Below are 14,086 nucleotides of genomic sequence, written 5' to 3' on the forward strand. Positions count from 1 at the left end.
TGAGGGGTTGATGAAGTTGGAGGCAAGTTCGAGTGGGGGCTGTTGATATATACGACAACAACTCTATGCTTCTAAGTCAATGCCAAAACCAACAAACCAATATTTTAGAGCTGTCTTTGTGATCAAGAAATGCCCCTTCTCTCTTCTTCAACTGATAGAATACTGCCTCAACATTCGACTGATGGCGCAGGCCAATTACACTTGAATATTTCTTTGTGAACACTCTAAAGTTCAGGTAGACCTGACGCCTTTTGCAGCCCCGACAGAGAACCCGAGGAATTTTGTCTCTTACCGTTTCTTGCCTATATAGCGTTCTTGCCAATATCTTGGTCGTAACTCGCTCACGACACCCTTCAATCCATCCACTTGCAAGCTGTGGGACGACGAAGCATGGGTGGCGTCAGAACTTTCCTTCTTGCAGCGTGCATCTTGTTCTCGTCGGCACAGCTCTCAGCTGGTGTTACCAGGCATTACAAATTTGATGTGTGTAACGTGCTTATGTTTGTGTCCGCGGAAGCTAATGTAGTCGACGTGTTTCTTCGTTACCAGCATGTTTCTTTGTTGCAGATAACCCTACGGAACGCGACGAGGTTGTGCAGGACAAAGAGCATTGTGACGGTCAACGGGCAGTTCCCGGGGCCAAGGATCGTCGTCAGAGAAGGTGATCGTCTCGTGGTTAAGGTGGTGAACCATGTTCGCAGTGACATCACCATACACTGGTATCCAAATCCTTGGCTTCGAGTTACGTATCCGAGTGCCTCTTACTGCTGCGTTTGTCTGATGAGTTCGAACGGGTACGTGTGCAGGCACGGCATACGGCAGGTGCAGAGCGGGTGGGCGGATGGCCCGGAGTACATCACGCAGTGCCCCATCCGCACCGGGCAGAGCTACGTCTACAACTTCACCACTGCAGGTCAGAGAGGCACTCTCTGGTGGCATGCACACGCCTCTTGGCTGAGGGCCACCGTGTATGGCTCTCTCGTCATCCTCCCCAAGCGTGGTGTTCCTTACCCGTTTGCGAGACCATACAAGGAAGTCCCCATCATCTTAGGTAATCACTAGATCTCGACTTGGACGGACTAGTCCCCCTTAAATCATGATTTACGAGCGGTTGATCGCTTGGTTTTTGGCAATGCAGGTGAGTGGTTCAATGCAGACCCGGAGGCCGTCATCGCCCAAGCTCTTCGGACTGGCGGAGGGCCAAATGTTTCCGACGCTTACACGATCAATGGCCTCCCCGGTCCCCTGTATAATTGCTCGGGGAAAGGTGATTGGATTCCAAGTCATTCCCTTTGTAACACTTTCGGCGACAGCGAGATGCTGTTTAGATTAACGGTATGATATGCATGTTTGATAGATACGTTCAAGCTGAAGGTGAAGCCCGGAAAGACGTATCTCCTTCGACTGATCAACGCTGCACTCAACGACGAGCTCTTCTTCGGCATCGCCAACCACACCGTCACTGTCGTGGAAACCGACGCCAGTTACGTTAAGCCCTTCGACGCTGAAGCCCTCGTTATCACCCCCGGCCAGACCGCCAACGTGCTTTTGCATGCCAAGCCGACCTTCCCCAACGCCGCCTTCCTCTTCGCCGCGAGGCCTTATGCCACCGGGCAGGGCACCTTCGACAACACCACCACGGCCGGCGTCCTCGAATACCACAATCCGAACAGAGCCAGCACGAAGCTGCCGCTGCTGAGACCGGCACTTCCGTCCCTTAACGACACTGCTAACGTCACGAACTTCGCCAGCAAGCTTCGCAGCCTCGCGGATGATCGGTACCCCTCCGACGTACCACGAACCGTCGACCGGCGATTCTACTTCACGATCGGCCTCGGCACGGACCCCTGTCCCACGAACCGAACCTGTCAAGGCCCCAATGGCACCAAGTTTGCTGCATCGGTCAACAACGCCTCCTTTGTGTTCCCCTCCACTGCCCTTCTCCAGGCTCACTACTACTCGCAGTCGAACGGGGTCTACACCACAGACTTCCCGGACATCCCTCCGTTCCCCTTCAACTACACGGGGACTCCACCCAACAACACGTTCGTGAGCAAGGGAACCAAGGTGGTGGTGCTTCCGTTCAACACCAGCGTAGAGTTGGTGCTGCAGGACACCAGCATTCAAGGAATCGAGAACCATCCGATGCACTTCCATGGCCACAACTTCCACGTGGTGGGACAAGGCTTCGGAAACTATGACCCGGTGACCGACCCTTGTAACTTCAATCTCGTCGACCCTGTGGAGAAGAACACCGCCGGCGTCCCCGTCGGCGGATGGCTCGCCATTCGCTTCCGAGCTGACAACCCCGGTAAGTGACAGATACTACAATCTTCACTGGTGGTTTCTTTAGTTGCTGACGTTGACTTGGGTACGGAACAGGTGCATGGCTCATGCACTGCCACATCGACTTGCATCTCAGCTGGGGGTTGAAGATGGTGTGGGTGGTCAACGACGGGCCACTCCCCAACCAGAAGCTCCCTCCTCCACCGTCCGATCTTCCAAGATGTTGATGCTGACCGCTGGATCGGTCGCGTGTGTTCTGGGGCTTGCTGGTTGGAATTTTGTCGTGGTGTATCGAAACTTACTACGTGTCTTCTCTCTCTCTTTCTCTCTCCCCGCCTACTGTTGCGGTCAAAATTGGGTTTCCTTATTTTGAACTGTAAATTCCCACATCACAAGCTCCCAGATTAGACTTTTTGATCTTGTTCTTGCTGGTTTTCCAATTGAATACAAATAAAATTGGTTCCTGCCTTAAATCATCCTCTGAATGAACAGACGACGAATTCTCGGAAATTTTTTTTTGATTCTTTTCGAGAAGTATGTATCCCATATTTTTAAAAATTTTAAATAATATTTTTTTCTTAATACTTGATAGATCCTTAATTTGACAATCAGTCACCTATCTTTTCTCTCTCTCTCTCTCTCTCTCTCTCTCTCTCTCTCTCTCTCTCTCTCTCTCTCTCTATTTTTATACTATAATATAGTATTTTTTTATTAATATCAAAAAATAATATAATATAATATAGTATATTATAATAAAATATTTTTATACTATGTTACAGTGTTTTAAGCAATTTGAGAAAAATATTATAACATAATACAAAATCATAATATAGTTTTTTATTCTATTGTTATGTTTTTTATATTACTTAAATTACTACAACATGATGTAATTCACCCCATGGATCGGTGCATAAGAAAAGGGAGAAAAAAAAAAGGTGACTATGGTTATTTGGGTTCTTATATATATATATATATATATATATATATATATATATATATATATATATATATATATATAGTTTGAGAATTTTAAAAATAGAAGGCATTTCTTAGGAAAAAATTAAAAAATGATTTTTTTTTTTCTCGAGAATTCGTCATAGAACAAATGGTAAATTTATTTTCCAGTATTAAACTCTATGCAAACCTCAAAAAAAAGAAATGCATTGTGGTACATCCAAAGCAGTACCAAATGCAGCCAATCATTAGCTTGTGCCACTAATGTCCAACCCTCCCTCAATGGTCTCACCTGAGACACTCCATAGATGCCTTTAATCACGCACACCATAAGGTCGGGCCAAATGAAGCTGCCCACCACATGCCCTGTCTGTATCCTTCACCGTGACAACACCTTCGATGGCGTCTATTCATACCACATGGCGGACAAGCTTTACGCCACTTGAAAATTTTGCCCTCTTCACTGTTTCCCTGCACAACACACAACGTGTAGTAGGCATGCATGATGAGCGTCGACATTTGTATCGAAACTGCAGGTTATCGGATCATAAGAACAATTAGTGAGTCACGTACTTATGATTACGGGAAGCAGAAACCTGTACGGGTGTTTTCGGAACTGAGGGCGCATGCATGGATGTCCCTCGTCTCAGGACGAGAGGACAAAACCCTGCATTTTTTTTTTCCTTTTATCTTGTTGCTTTGACCGCACAACAGCCGCGGAGGGAGGACGCTGGGGGCTGTGATGCGCTGTGTCCAGGGTGGCCTCCCGGAAGATCCAAATCCCGGTCTGCAGCTACAAAGATGAAAAGCTGATCAGCTGCAGAGGTGTCATCCGGTGCCAAATCTGTAGGGAGCTGAAAAGTATGAAGACTGAAACCGCCAGTCTTTTCCCTGTCTCAACCATGTGATTTCACCTCAGAATGAGCGAGCAATACCTTTCACAATTCCTTCTCTGCTACTAGTTAAACGATGATTAGCTCGAAGGCCACCCTCACTGCGTCAATCAATCAACATACACTCTGTTGCTCCTTCCATCTATATAACCCGGCACGTTAGCTGTCGCGAGATCTAGATCTGAAGATGGAGCTGTACATGGATGAGAAGTGGAAGCTATCGGCGAAGGGAAGCAGGAGGGACGCGGGGAGGAGGAGCATGGCGGAGTCGTTCTCCAGGCGGTGGGCGAGTCTGGTTAAAGAACAGAGGTCAAGGTTCTACATTATGCGCCGCTGTGTCGTCATGCTCATTTGCTGGAGAGACTACTCCTGATGTCTCTGCTGGCTGACGAGGGCAGAAGAAGAGATCATATGAACTAGGAGGAGGGAGAAGCAGAACCAGAGAGAGATGGTGAAATCAAAGAGATACTCTGGTTTCTTGTACATATCCTCGTGTTTGTGTTAGGTTAGAAGTTTGTAGAAAGGATCACAAGATCACATTACTCTTGTTTTTTGAGTTGCGATTAGTCTTAGCTCGAGTTATGTGGTGGTGTAATCCCATACTTTGTCCTCTTCTATATTTGTGATCGATCGATCGATTGGTTGATTTTGTTCATGCGTGTCTCCCCGTTCTCTCTATATTTGTATTATTTTGATGCTTTCAACTCTCTCTCTCTCTCTCTCTCTCTCTCTCTCTCTTCCATGCACGTCTATGTAAAGCGATCATGGTTTAGTGCTTCAAGAACAATGTTAGTAATGGAAGGCATTGGCAATCATACTGAATGCATCTGTGACTTTGATTTAGGTTGCACAAGGGCAGAAGGTAATGAGATACCTCGATGCCCTGCACATGTTGAGAGTGGAAGAAGAGTCGTAGGCGAAACTATAAGCTCGAGGACAGATGGACTTGAAGAGATGGGAGAAGAGGGTGGGCTTGCAGCGCTCCGGCGAGCCATACTCCCCGGTGCAGCAATACTTGTCCGTCTTCAGGGCCAAGCACGCGCTCTTGCATCCCACCACCTTCCCCTTCTGCTTCACCTCGAACCTGGAAGGGCAGCATGTGTTCAAGTCCACCTGGCAGCCCGCCACGCCGCCGCATCCCTTCCCTCCGCCAACCGGAGCGATCGTGACCGGAAGATTGAAGCCCTCCACTAAACTCACGTCATAGAAATGGAGAGGAGACCGGTGGGTCCCCAACGTCATCTCGACCACGGTCGCCGGCGGTGTGCCTCCAGTACCGTTGCAGCGCAGCAGGCCGCCGCAGTCGCCACTGTCGCAGCTTCCTTTCCCGTTTTCATCGAAGCAGCAACCCTGCCTACCCCAGATTCTCCCCGACCATCCACTCGGCACGTCCAGGACTGCCTCCTGGCCGACGCCCAGATGGAAGCCACCACCCTCCGGGGAGTTGTGGCCGGCACTGCCGAGTACTCCAGGCCACACGCCGTCTTTGCAGTGGTTCACCAGTACGAGTTGGATCTCACCTGAAACAACAAAGACAAGGCCGTGAGTTACAAGCCAACTCCTTTTGGTGATGCTGGTGGCGAGCCTCACATGATAATGAGATAGGAATGAAGAGGCAGAGGAGCAAGGTGTGTCGTCCCGAAGTCGACATTGTTCTTCGTTCTGGTCTTCTTAGTCTGCCTTGTGGCTATTAGAAGGGTACGAAGAGGCAGGAGAGAGGGGTTGAGTGGAGGGAGTGGGCTTCCTTTGATTTCGTTGTCATGAAGCAGAGTGGCAACTGCTCACCTGGTAAGACGAGAAGAGTCACCGATACCTGAAGAGGAGATTGGGTTGGGTTTCACCCGGCTAACCCATGCCGGTTGGGTCAGAATGAGTCGATCTTGGTTCATTTCCGAGCGTCGTTCGGGTTCAACTTGGACCAGATCAAAGTAAACCTATATCGAGTCCAAAAAAACCAAATCGGACCGACCGATCGATGATGTGGGAAATAAATCGACCACATAGAATGGGTTTTGGTTCGAGCCACTTCCATGTTCGGTTAGATTATGGTTAACCTCCAACTGGACCCAATCTCACCACAATATTATCCACGAATAATATTATTAGGGTAAATAGGCAATAATCGGATCGATGGCCTTCCGTCATCTCCATGCATCCGCTAACGGCTCTTTCCTCCTCCACCCATTCCTCCCCTTCGTGCTCTGCTTCGATCCGCCGCCACCTCCTCCGCCTCTCTCTCTTCCTCTCCGCCCCTCCTCAAGATTTGCCCCGTGTTCCTCGTCGTGACGCCTTCTCCCTCGCTTCCCTTCCGGCGAGCCTTGGATGGAGCCCGAAGAAGAGAAGGGCCGGCGATTCCCCGCGATGGCGCACTACTCTGATGAGGGCGAGCCGCAGGGAGTCACCGTACGAGGTCCTGGGCGTCTCCCCTTCGGCGAGCGCTCAAGAGATCAAGCGATCCTATCGAAAGCTCGCCCTCAAGTACCATCCCGATGTCAATAAGGAAGTAGGTACCTGTTGTTTCTTGAACATTTGGATTCTTCTTTCTGGTATTTCCTGTTCTTGGTTCCTATAGATCTTCGTTCTTGATCTAATTTTACTTGTCCTCCTTTGATTTCTTGAACAAAACCCATAAAGTTGGAGTCTTGAATCAATTCTGCATGTATGCCCTATTCCACTCATAATTTGGTTTTTGAATATTCCATAAAACCGATATCTTGATAGGTTTTATGTCTTTCATTCTTACTGACGACACTATCTTTAATTTACCCAAAAAAGAATCTGATCTTGATCTATTGCTATGTATAGTTTCTTTATATGCTTAATTAGATCTACTGTTATATGGAGTCTCATCATGCTGGTGTATGTCTTAATGTTGTTTGATGTTGTATATGAGATATAAGTCATTCTATAATACATTGTGTATCTCTTTTAAGGAGAGCACTTTTTGCAAGCTATGTGCCATGGCTTGACCCAATGAAATAATTAATCCATTAAATTGATGAACCCGAATCACTGACCCAAAATGCTTAAATCCAAACTAAAGATAATAATTAATCTTGTTCTTTATAGGCTCATAACCATCCCTCCCTCTCGATGTGATACTAAACTGGATGTCATAATCTTCCCTATTTAAAGCTTGACATCATCGTCAATATTCAAACTGTAGCGTAGTCCAGAACTGCCCTAGAGGGCTTCAATGGTTTAGAGCATGCACAATGACTTCAATCAAGTAGTGATCATGATTAAATAATCCATTATTGGCAACATAATTGATAAATGCTCTAACTAGATTCTTTTTAGTACTTATACAACTAACATGTTCTAGCCCTCTTAGAGGAACTTTGGAGGTTCCTTAAACGAACTAGAAAAGATATCAGCATAAGTTGCCACTTCTATTTGAGAATGCCTTTTCTAAAGCACAGTCACCTATCGCAAATAACGTAGTTGTCATTTTCTAAAGGACTCCTTCCTTTTCTTTTTCCAAAATAAGTAGCATAATTTCATATTTCTCCCAAGGTCGTTATGTATCAACCAAGAACCTGAATTAAAAGCCTACTTGTCTCTGCTGGGAATCCGAGTTGGTAAGGACTTTGCTGCTCTCTCCGAGCTGGCTGGGTATGATCTCAAACCATTCCTTCAAACGATAACCGTAGGAACCCTTTCAAGAAATATTTTTTATATTTTCACTAATCAAATTTAGTTGTTTGAAGTACTTAAAAGAAAGTTTCTTAATTAAATTTTATTTTTTATATAAATTGGAACTAATGTTAGTGGGCTTGAATATTGAGTACTGGAATAGTTCTTGACCAGAAGACTATATCATTTGGTCACAACAAAATATTGCTTTAGAGGATCTTTTCCTCAAAGAAATCTTGACAAGCTTGCTTTAAGACATCATGTCATGGTTTTTTAATGTAATTAAGTGAATATTGAGTCTTCTAAAATTTTGATCCTACCATTCCAAAATTTTGCCTATTGGGTTCATCTTTTTTTTTTTAAATTCTATGAAGCCACTCAGCAATTTCTTCTGATGACTTGGAACTGTAGACATATTATTTCTCCAATTTGATTCAAGATTTTGCCTGTAGTAACAAAGAGACTATCCTTTGACCTATCATGCTAATGTCATTGCATTGATTAGTATATTCTCTTATCTTTGAAGGCAAATGCTCAGGAGAAATTCATGAGAATTAAACATGCATACAATACCTTAATGAATTCAGAATCACAGTTCAAGTATGGAAATCAAAGTGCAGATTTTTCAAGAACAGCTGAAAGGAGCAGAAGTGTTCCAGATGAGGAATTCTATGGCTTTGGTACATATCACTATCATACCCTTGCTGGTTTTTGACATTAAGAATCATTGCTGTTATATGTATCTATTATTCTAGAATTAGATGAAGGATTGTTGGATGGCATGATTATTTTAACCAGCTGTCTCCAGATCTTATATGGTGTAACTACAAAATAATATTATTATCTAGGCTCTGATCCCTAAGTTAATTGTAAGTCTATAACCATTTATTCTGCAGGTGAATTTTTGAGAGATGTACAAATATCACTAGGTAGATTTTACTCTTGTCAGGAACCAAGCTATCGTATCCTTATTCTTATAATAGAAGAGCTACTCTGATTAAAAATAACCAGAAAAATGATGTTGCAGAACAATTCTTTCAAGATCTGCAAGCAGAATTTCGGAACTGGGAAGTAGGCATAAGTTCACAAGAGAAACCCAAAAGCCTTTGGGAGGAGTTGGCTGTAAGTTTAAGTTTGACCATTGTCGTGATAACCAGACTCTTTCAGAATATCGTTTATCCCATTAGCTTTCATTTTTCCTTGCATAAACATATAGTTTTCTGCCTTGCAAACTCGAGAGAACTCTGTGATATTATTAGCTGACCTTTCTATGGTTCAAGATGTGACATTTGCCTCTAATTAGATTCCTGAATTTTCAGGCCATTGGTGAGGAGTTTGTTGAGTTCTTAGAGAAGGAACTCAACATTAATGATTTGGATGTTGAAAAGGAGAGCTCCTGGGATGAATATCGGAATGGAAACCCCTCAGCATCTTCTAGGGATGGAAATGAGGAAAATAGTGTAAGAGATCAAAGTAAGAAGGAGGACAGCATTGAAGATAGCATCGATGAAATTGAGGCCGCTCTTGCGCAGCTGAAAAAAGAGCTGGGGCTGTAGGTCTAACTAAGGCAAGCTTCAAGGAGTGTTTACATGGAGTGTTTACTGGTTTAGATAGACATAACAGGTGGACTGGTTGATAACCAGTATGTTTCACCATCTACTTTACAGGCATTGGGTTTTCCCAAAGCTAGTACACCCATGTACTGTTTTATTTCTTGTAAAGTCCTTCATTATATTTATAACTTTGTATATGTAACTCTATTATGTGGTGAAAATCTATTTTGTTACCTGTAAATGATGCGTACAAGTCATAATTCTTTGGTCTGTTCAAGTGATCTTCTTGCAGAAGAGAAATTGTGTTATTTCTTTTCTTCCTTTTATTTTTTATTTTTTTGCAGTTTCTTTCTATCTAAGGGTTCAAATGATTCTTTCTGGTAGATGTGGTGGGTGTTTCAGCTGCAAATATGTTAAGTCAGTGTAATATTTAGAAATCTACGTTGATCGAGTAGCTTTCTTTTATTCCTGGCTTGGGAAAGATTCAGGTCTGCTGCTGCATCATTTTTATTGACAAAATTGGCCCACGATAATCTTAGGAAAATAAGGTGTGTTGCATCATTTCGTTGCTACAGATGCAGATGAGAAGGCTGCTGCAATCGGTGGGGGGTAGCCCTCGAAATCACGAGATGCTTGTAGGAAGCAGAGGAGGTAGTTTTAATGGGTACACAAGCGGTAGCGGCAAGGAGAAGATTCTACCACATGCCCAAGTACGTCAACTACGCATAACATTATAATTCTACCATGATCGATGAAAATACAAAGGGCAATTTGTCCTTATTTTCATATTTTCTTAGTAAACATTCCCCTTTTCTTTTTTTATTTCTTAAAAAGTAAAACTACCTCCAACCTCCGTCCCCACTGTATGTATACTTTCCCTTCGTATTGTGTTGGCTCTAACCACACTTGCCTTCCATCTTATCGCCGCCATGTGTGACGAAATATGATGAAGCAACACTAAGATTCAGATAGGTTTGCTCACCATACCTTGGATGCAGTAGTTTTCCTGGCTAATGGTGATTTGGGTTCGCAACTGCAAAATCCATAAGAGAAATTGTGTTGCGAAATGCCCAGATGATGGGAAGCAGGCAATAATTGGTGCACACGATTTCCAGTCTTGCTTTCCTGCACATAAAAGTAAATTGCATTTTCCAATTATGAAAACAAAACCAACATGTAAGTGTGGATACATCAATCACTTGCTCAAGCTTTCCAGCCTCGTCAGCACATTTAAGGAATTAATCAATCTTCCTCCGAGATATAAGTGCAGCCCCAGCCCAGCAAATGAAAGTTATGATGCAGCTTCCACGGTTAACAGTATCAAACTATCCAGCATCACCATCAGCTACCGTGGTTTACTTATTTTTGATGAAGATGTAATCAAGTGCATCATTTCAGGATGATTGGTTCTGATAACAACTAGTTCACTCCACCTCAAAGAGACTTGTTAGTCAAACAAGAAGATATAAGAAATTACTATGCAAAAGCAAAAAGAAGAACAATGAGTGAATTGAGAAATTATCATGCAACCTTGCCCACGTCTTTGTTGGTTCTTATCCATCCACTTGTGATTCTTTATGCTTCAGTTAACAAGGCAATACCATACACACTGCACCACGAATGGTTTGGATAACACCCTCACTATCCTCAAGGGAACTGCTGGTACCTTGATGTCAGTGATGGGCCGGCTAACAGGTGAATTGAAAGTTCATGATTATATAAAAGAACTATCAGCTCTTAGAATCTCTAACATCAAGATCACTGACTTCCAACTCTCTCTCTCTCTCTCTCTCTAAAGGTTCTATTTCAGAATAGAATAGAGCCTATTATTCAGACTATAAAAGGCAGGAAAATTGATCTAAGAAGAAAATGCAGGAAAATTGTTCTAAAAAGATTGGAAGCCAGTTTAATAAACAAAAAAGGGGCAAATTTACATAACTGCATTATTCTGTGGCTCCTAATTGGAATATTACCCTAAATTCTTGACACAATCAATTACCCTCATCTAAACGTGCCATATGAAGTCCAACTTGATTCTCATGATTCTGATAAAAATTGACAGTGGTAGAGTTCACAATAAGTCAATGAGAGCACTGGACAAATCAGTTCAGTAATAAGCCAATACCAAATCACAAGTCCATCACAATATGCCCACTTTAAGCTTTAAAAAAAAAACCACTAGATATAATGTATTGCATATTAGTTATCAATAATATCAATTTATGTGTCTTTTCTACGTTCTAAACTTTATGTATACGAGTGTTGGACAGTTAAAAAACAATATATGCAAAATGTTTGTGATGTTGAGATGAATGTGTAGAGTTACTAGGAAAGATAAGAAAAGAAATATTTGTATTTGTAAACAACTAGATATCACTTCGATAGAGGATAATTTGAGAGAAAATCGTTTAAGATGATATGAGCATGTGCCTAGAAGACCTCCGAATGTAATAGTCAGAAGAAAAAAAATAATTAATATTAGTGGTATAAGAAAAAATAGATGAGGACCTAGAAAAACTTTAATATAAACTATAAATCGCGTTCTAAGGACTCTGAACTTAACATATAGCTTTTTACAAGTCTCAATGGTGTTAAATGATCCATGTAGCCAACCTCAAATAGTTAGACCTTATGGCTTTGCTATTATTGTTGTTCTACATTCTAAATTGTTCATTTGATAAAACACTTGTATAGCACTTCATGTTTGCCAGAAAGGCACTATATTTGTCTACGTTTTTGTCAACCAGTAACATAGGCTCATAACTACCCACATTGTGGATCCGAGCGCTAGATGACAATTCAACAAATATTATTAGCGTTACCAAATCAGAAGAAACCACATATTTTGTTGGAGGAAAGAAGTTTAGGAAAAAACAATAGAAAAGCGTTGCAGATGCCTGCCAACATGTACCATTACAGAACAACACCAGTATGGAACTTCACACTGTCCAAAGGATTTGCTTATACACCTAGGAAGCATAGTGTTTGTTTCAGTCAGCAGAAACCTCACTCGAAAGAGTGCCAGCTAGGACAATTTATGTCAACAAGTTACCGACCACCATGTAACCCTGAGCTAAGACAATGTTTGTAGCAAAAGAACGTCTTTTCTTTCTACAATGTAACCCTGAGCTACCCACAAACTTAATACAGATTATAAGGATGAAACTGAACAAAGAGGAACAAAGGCAAGTTGCTCCACAAGAACAAGATAGGACATTAACCTTAAAAATCGCAATCTTCAAGACCCAATGCATAGAGTAATAAAATGTAAGAACATAAACATGACATAAAAGAGAAACTTGATCATTTTTCTTTGAACTATCAGAGTATCATCATCATCTAAAAGCCTGAAAAACTGATCCTACACGTTTTGCTACCAATTCCAGCAGGAATGACCAACAATAGTTCAAGCAATATAAAAAACTAAACCAGCTATAAGCTGGATGAAGAAAACACACCTTCTCTTCAAGATGAAAGAAGAACAATGATGTCAATAATGCTCAAATACCCTGCAAGCTAGAGAAGTCAAATATCAAAATGACTAACTCAAGAAGTTATAAAGATTAACAAAGATGGGTGTACACATACATATACAAGAGAAATATTGATACCTCAACAAAATCAAACCAAGGATCCCAACTTAAGTCCTTCAATAGCAGAACACATGATTTGTAATGTACAATTTAAGAATTGTATGTAAAGGAGGAAAAATAAGGAATGTTCACCCCATTGTTTCACCAATCACGATCATCAGTCTATTAAAAGCAACCAATCTAATTCGAAACGTACCAGAATATATAACATGTTTGAACACCAATTCTTTTTGTGGAAGCAGGGACTGATTTCAGGATCTGGATACGTCGGGCATAACGTAGCAATCTATGTCGGAAATAGGAACACTAGACAACCCAGTCATCTCAAAATAGTTATATTTAATCGAGCACTTGGATCATCTCAAAAGCAAAAAAAAATTGCAAGCATAAATCGTCAATCGTGTCTTTGTCCCCCAATTCTTAAACCCTTCCTCCATCTTCTTAAGCAAACACCGAAGAATCAGAGACCTCCGTGTTTTGTTGTTCTTCCAACACTGCAACGAACATCAATAAGAAGTATAGGATAAATCTCAGACAGGAAGCAGCAGCGGACGAAACGATCATCTAAGCCAAGTGTACACAACCGAGCACTTCGAAATCACAAATCTCAAGCACAACGAAGCAAAAAGGAAGGAAGCAAGCGGAAAAATTAATCGCAATCATGTACCTCTTTCTACCCTAAATCCGACTCCAAAGACGGAAGAACGAGATCGACTAAAAACCCTAGTTCAATTTCTTTCGCCCTAACCCAAACAGATCCGGTTTTCGAAGCAATCCGCCACAAGACTCGAAGGAACGAATCAACACCTGGAGTTGCCCCGCCGATCGGTTCTTTGAACCGCTCTCGAATCATCAATCTCTCCGTACCAACAGGAGCAGGGAGGAGACGACAGGGAGAAACCAGAGAGGGGTGGGAGAGAGTTCGATCCCACGAGGAGAGGGTTCTCGATTCGCCACGGAGCGGGTGATAAAACCGGAGAGGGGTGGGAGAGAAAAGATCGAATCATCGGGAAGTCACGCCGGCCGATCCGAGCCGGGGCGGACGCCGCAGAGCGAACCGCTCGGGGAGGGAGCCGCCCCTTCAGGGCAACCGGCAGTCCCGGTTCTCCAAGCCAGGGAACCGGTCCAGCCAGGGCCTTGACCGGTAAACAGCGATTAGGCCGCGGCTAAT

At 43.0% G+C, this 14,086-nt stretch overlaps 3 protein-coding genes across 10 annotated transcripts; 2 read left to right on the forward strand and 1 right to left on the reverse strand.

The window, feature by feature from the left end:
* The first annotated feature begins 320 nt into the window (after positions 1-320).
* On the forward strand, positions 321-2,731 carry LOC103996849 (laccase-4). The gene is made up of 6 exons (XM_009417877.3): positions 321-483; positions 568-719; positions 807-1,051; positions 1,139-1,267; positions 1,358-2,311; positions 2,383-2,731. The coding sequence occupies exons 1-6, from the start codon at positions 391-393 to the stop codon at positions 2,511-2,513; spliced, it is 1,704 nt and encodes a 567-aa protein (XP_009416152.2). The 5' UTR covers positions 321-390; the 3' UTR covers positions 2,514-2,731.
* Positions 2,732-4,945: 2,214 nt separating this feature from the next.
* LOC103996851 (thaumatin-like protein) lies at positions 4,946-14,036 on the reverse strand. 7 transcript variants are annotated; one of them, XM_065166980.1, is made up of 4 exons: positions 13,583-14,009; positions 13,112-13,409; positions 10,310-12,831; positions 4,946-5,653 (listed from the first exon to the last, which is right to left on the reverse strand). In XM_065166980.1, exons 3-4 carry the CDS (start codon positions 10,512-10,514, stop codon positions 4,974-4,976), a joined length of 885 nt encoding a protein of 294 aa, XP_065023052.1. In that variant the 5' UTR covers positions 10,515-12,831; positions 13,112-13,409; positions 13,583-14,009; the 3' UTR covers positions 4,946-4,973. The 7 variants fall into 7 exon arrangements, 5 of the variants coding, with proteins under 5 accessions (XP_065023052.1, XP_065023051.1, XP_065023050.1 ...); XM_065166979.1 differs by having other exon boundaries at positions 10,310-12,838; XM_065166978.1 differs by having other exon boundaries at positions 10,310-12,838; positions 12,934-13,409.
* LOC103996852 (uncharacterized) lies at positions 6,256-9,563 on the forward strand. Of its 2 annotated transcripts, XM_009417880.3 has the most exons (5): positions 6,256-6,636; positions 8,296-8,449; positions 8,666-8,698; positions 8,797-8,891; positions 9,089-9,563. In XM_009417880.3, exons 1-5 carry the CDS (start codon positions 6,283-6,285, stop codon positions 9,323-9,325), a joined length of 873 nt encoding a protein of 290 aa, XP_009416155.2. In that variant the 5' UTR covers positions 6,256-6,282; the 3' UTR covers positions 9,326-9,563. The 2 variants fall into 2 exon arrangements, with proteins under 2 accessions (XP_009416155.2, XP_009416154.2); XM_009417879.3 differs by lacking the exon at positions 8,666-8,698 and having other exon boundaries at positions 6,257-6,636.
* Positions 14,037-14,086: the final 50 nt, after the last annotated feature.

Source organism: Musa acuminata, chromosome BXJ3-9, assembly GCF_036884655.1.
Source record: "Musa acuminata AAA Group cultivar baxijiao chromosome BXJ3-9, Cavendish_Baxijiao_AAA, whole genome shotgun sequence".
Lineage (NCBI taxonomy): Eukaryota > Viridiplantae > Streptophyta > Magnoliopsida > Zingiberales > Musaceae > Musa > Musa acuminata.

Excerpts from the sequence above, each read along its gene's own strand:
- LOC103996849 (XM_009417877.3), top strand. The coding sequence starts at position 391 with ATGGGTGGCGTCAGAACTTTCCTTCTTGCAGCGTGCATCTTGTTCTCG. Across the intron at positions 1,052-1,138 it reads GGAAGTCCCCATCATCTTAG|GTGAGTGGTTCAATGCAGAC; the intron begins GTAATCACTAGA and ends TTGGCAATGCAG. Across the intron at positions 2,312-2,382 it reads CTTCCGAGCTGACAACCCCG|GTGCATGGCTCATGCACTGC; the intron begins GTAAGTGACAGA and ends GGTACGGAACAG.
- LOC103996852 (XM_009417880.3), top strand. The coding sequence starts at position 6,283 with ATGCATCCGCTAACGGCTCTTTCCTCCTCCACCCATTCCTCCCCTTCG. Across the intron at positions 6,637-8,295 it reads ATCCCGATGTCAATAAGGAA|GCAAATGCTCAGGAGAAATT; the intron begins GTAGGTACCTGT and ends TTATCTTTGAAG. Across the intron at positions 8,699-8,796 it reads AGATGTACAAATATCACTAG|AACAATTCTTTCAAGATCTG; the intron begins GTAGATTTTACT and ends ATGATGTTGCAG.
- LOC103996851 (XM_018818310.2), bottom strand. The coding sequence starts at position 10,514 with ATGTATCCACACTTACATGTTGGTTTTGTTTTCATAATTGGAAAATGC. Across the intron at positions 5,654-10,309 it reads GGAAAACTACTGCATCCAAG|GTGAGATCCAACTCGTACTG; the intron begins GTATGGTGAGCA and ends TTGTTGTTTCAG.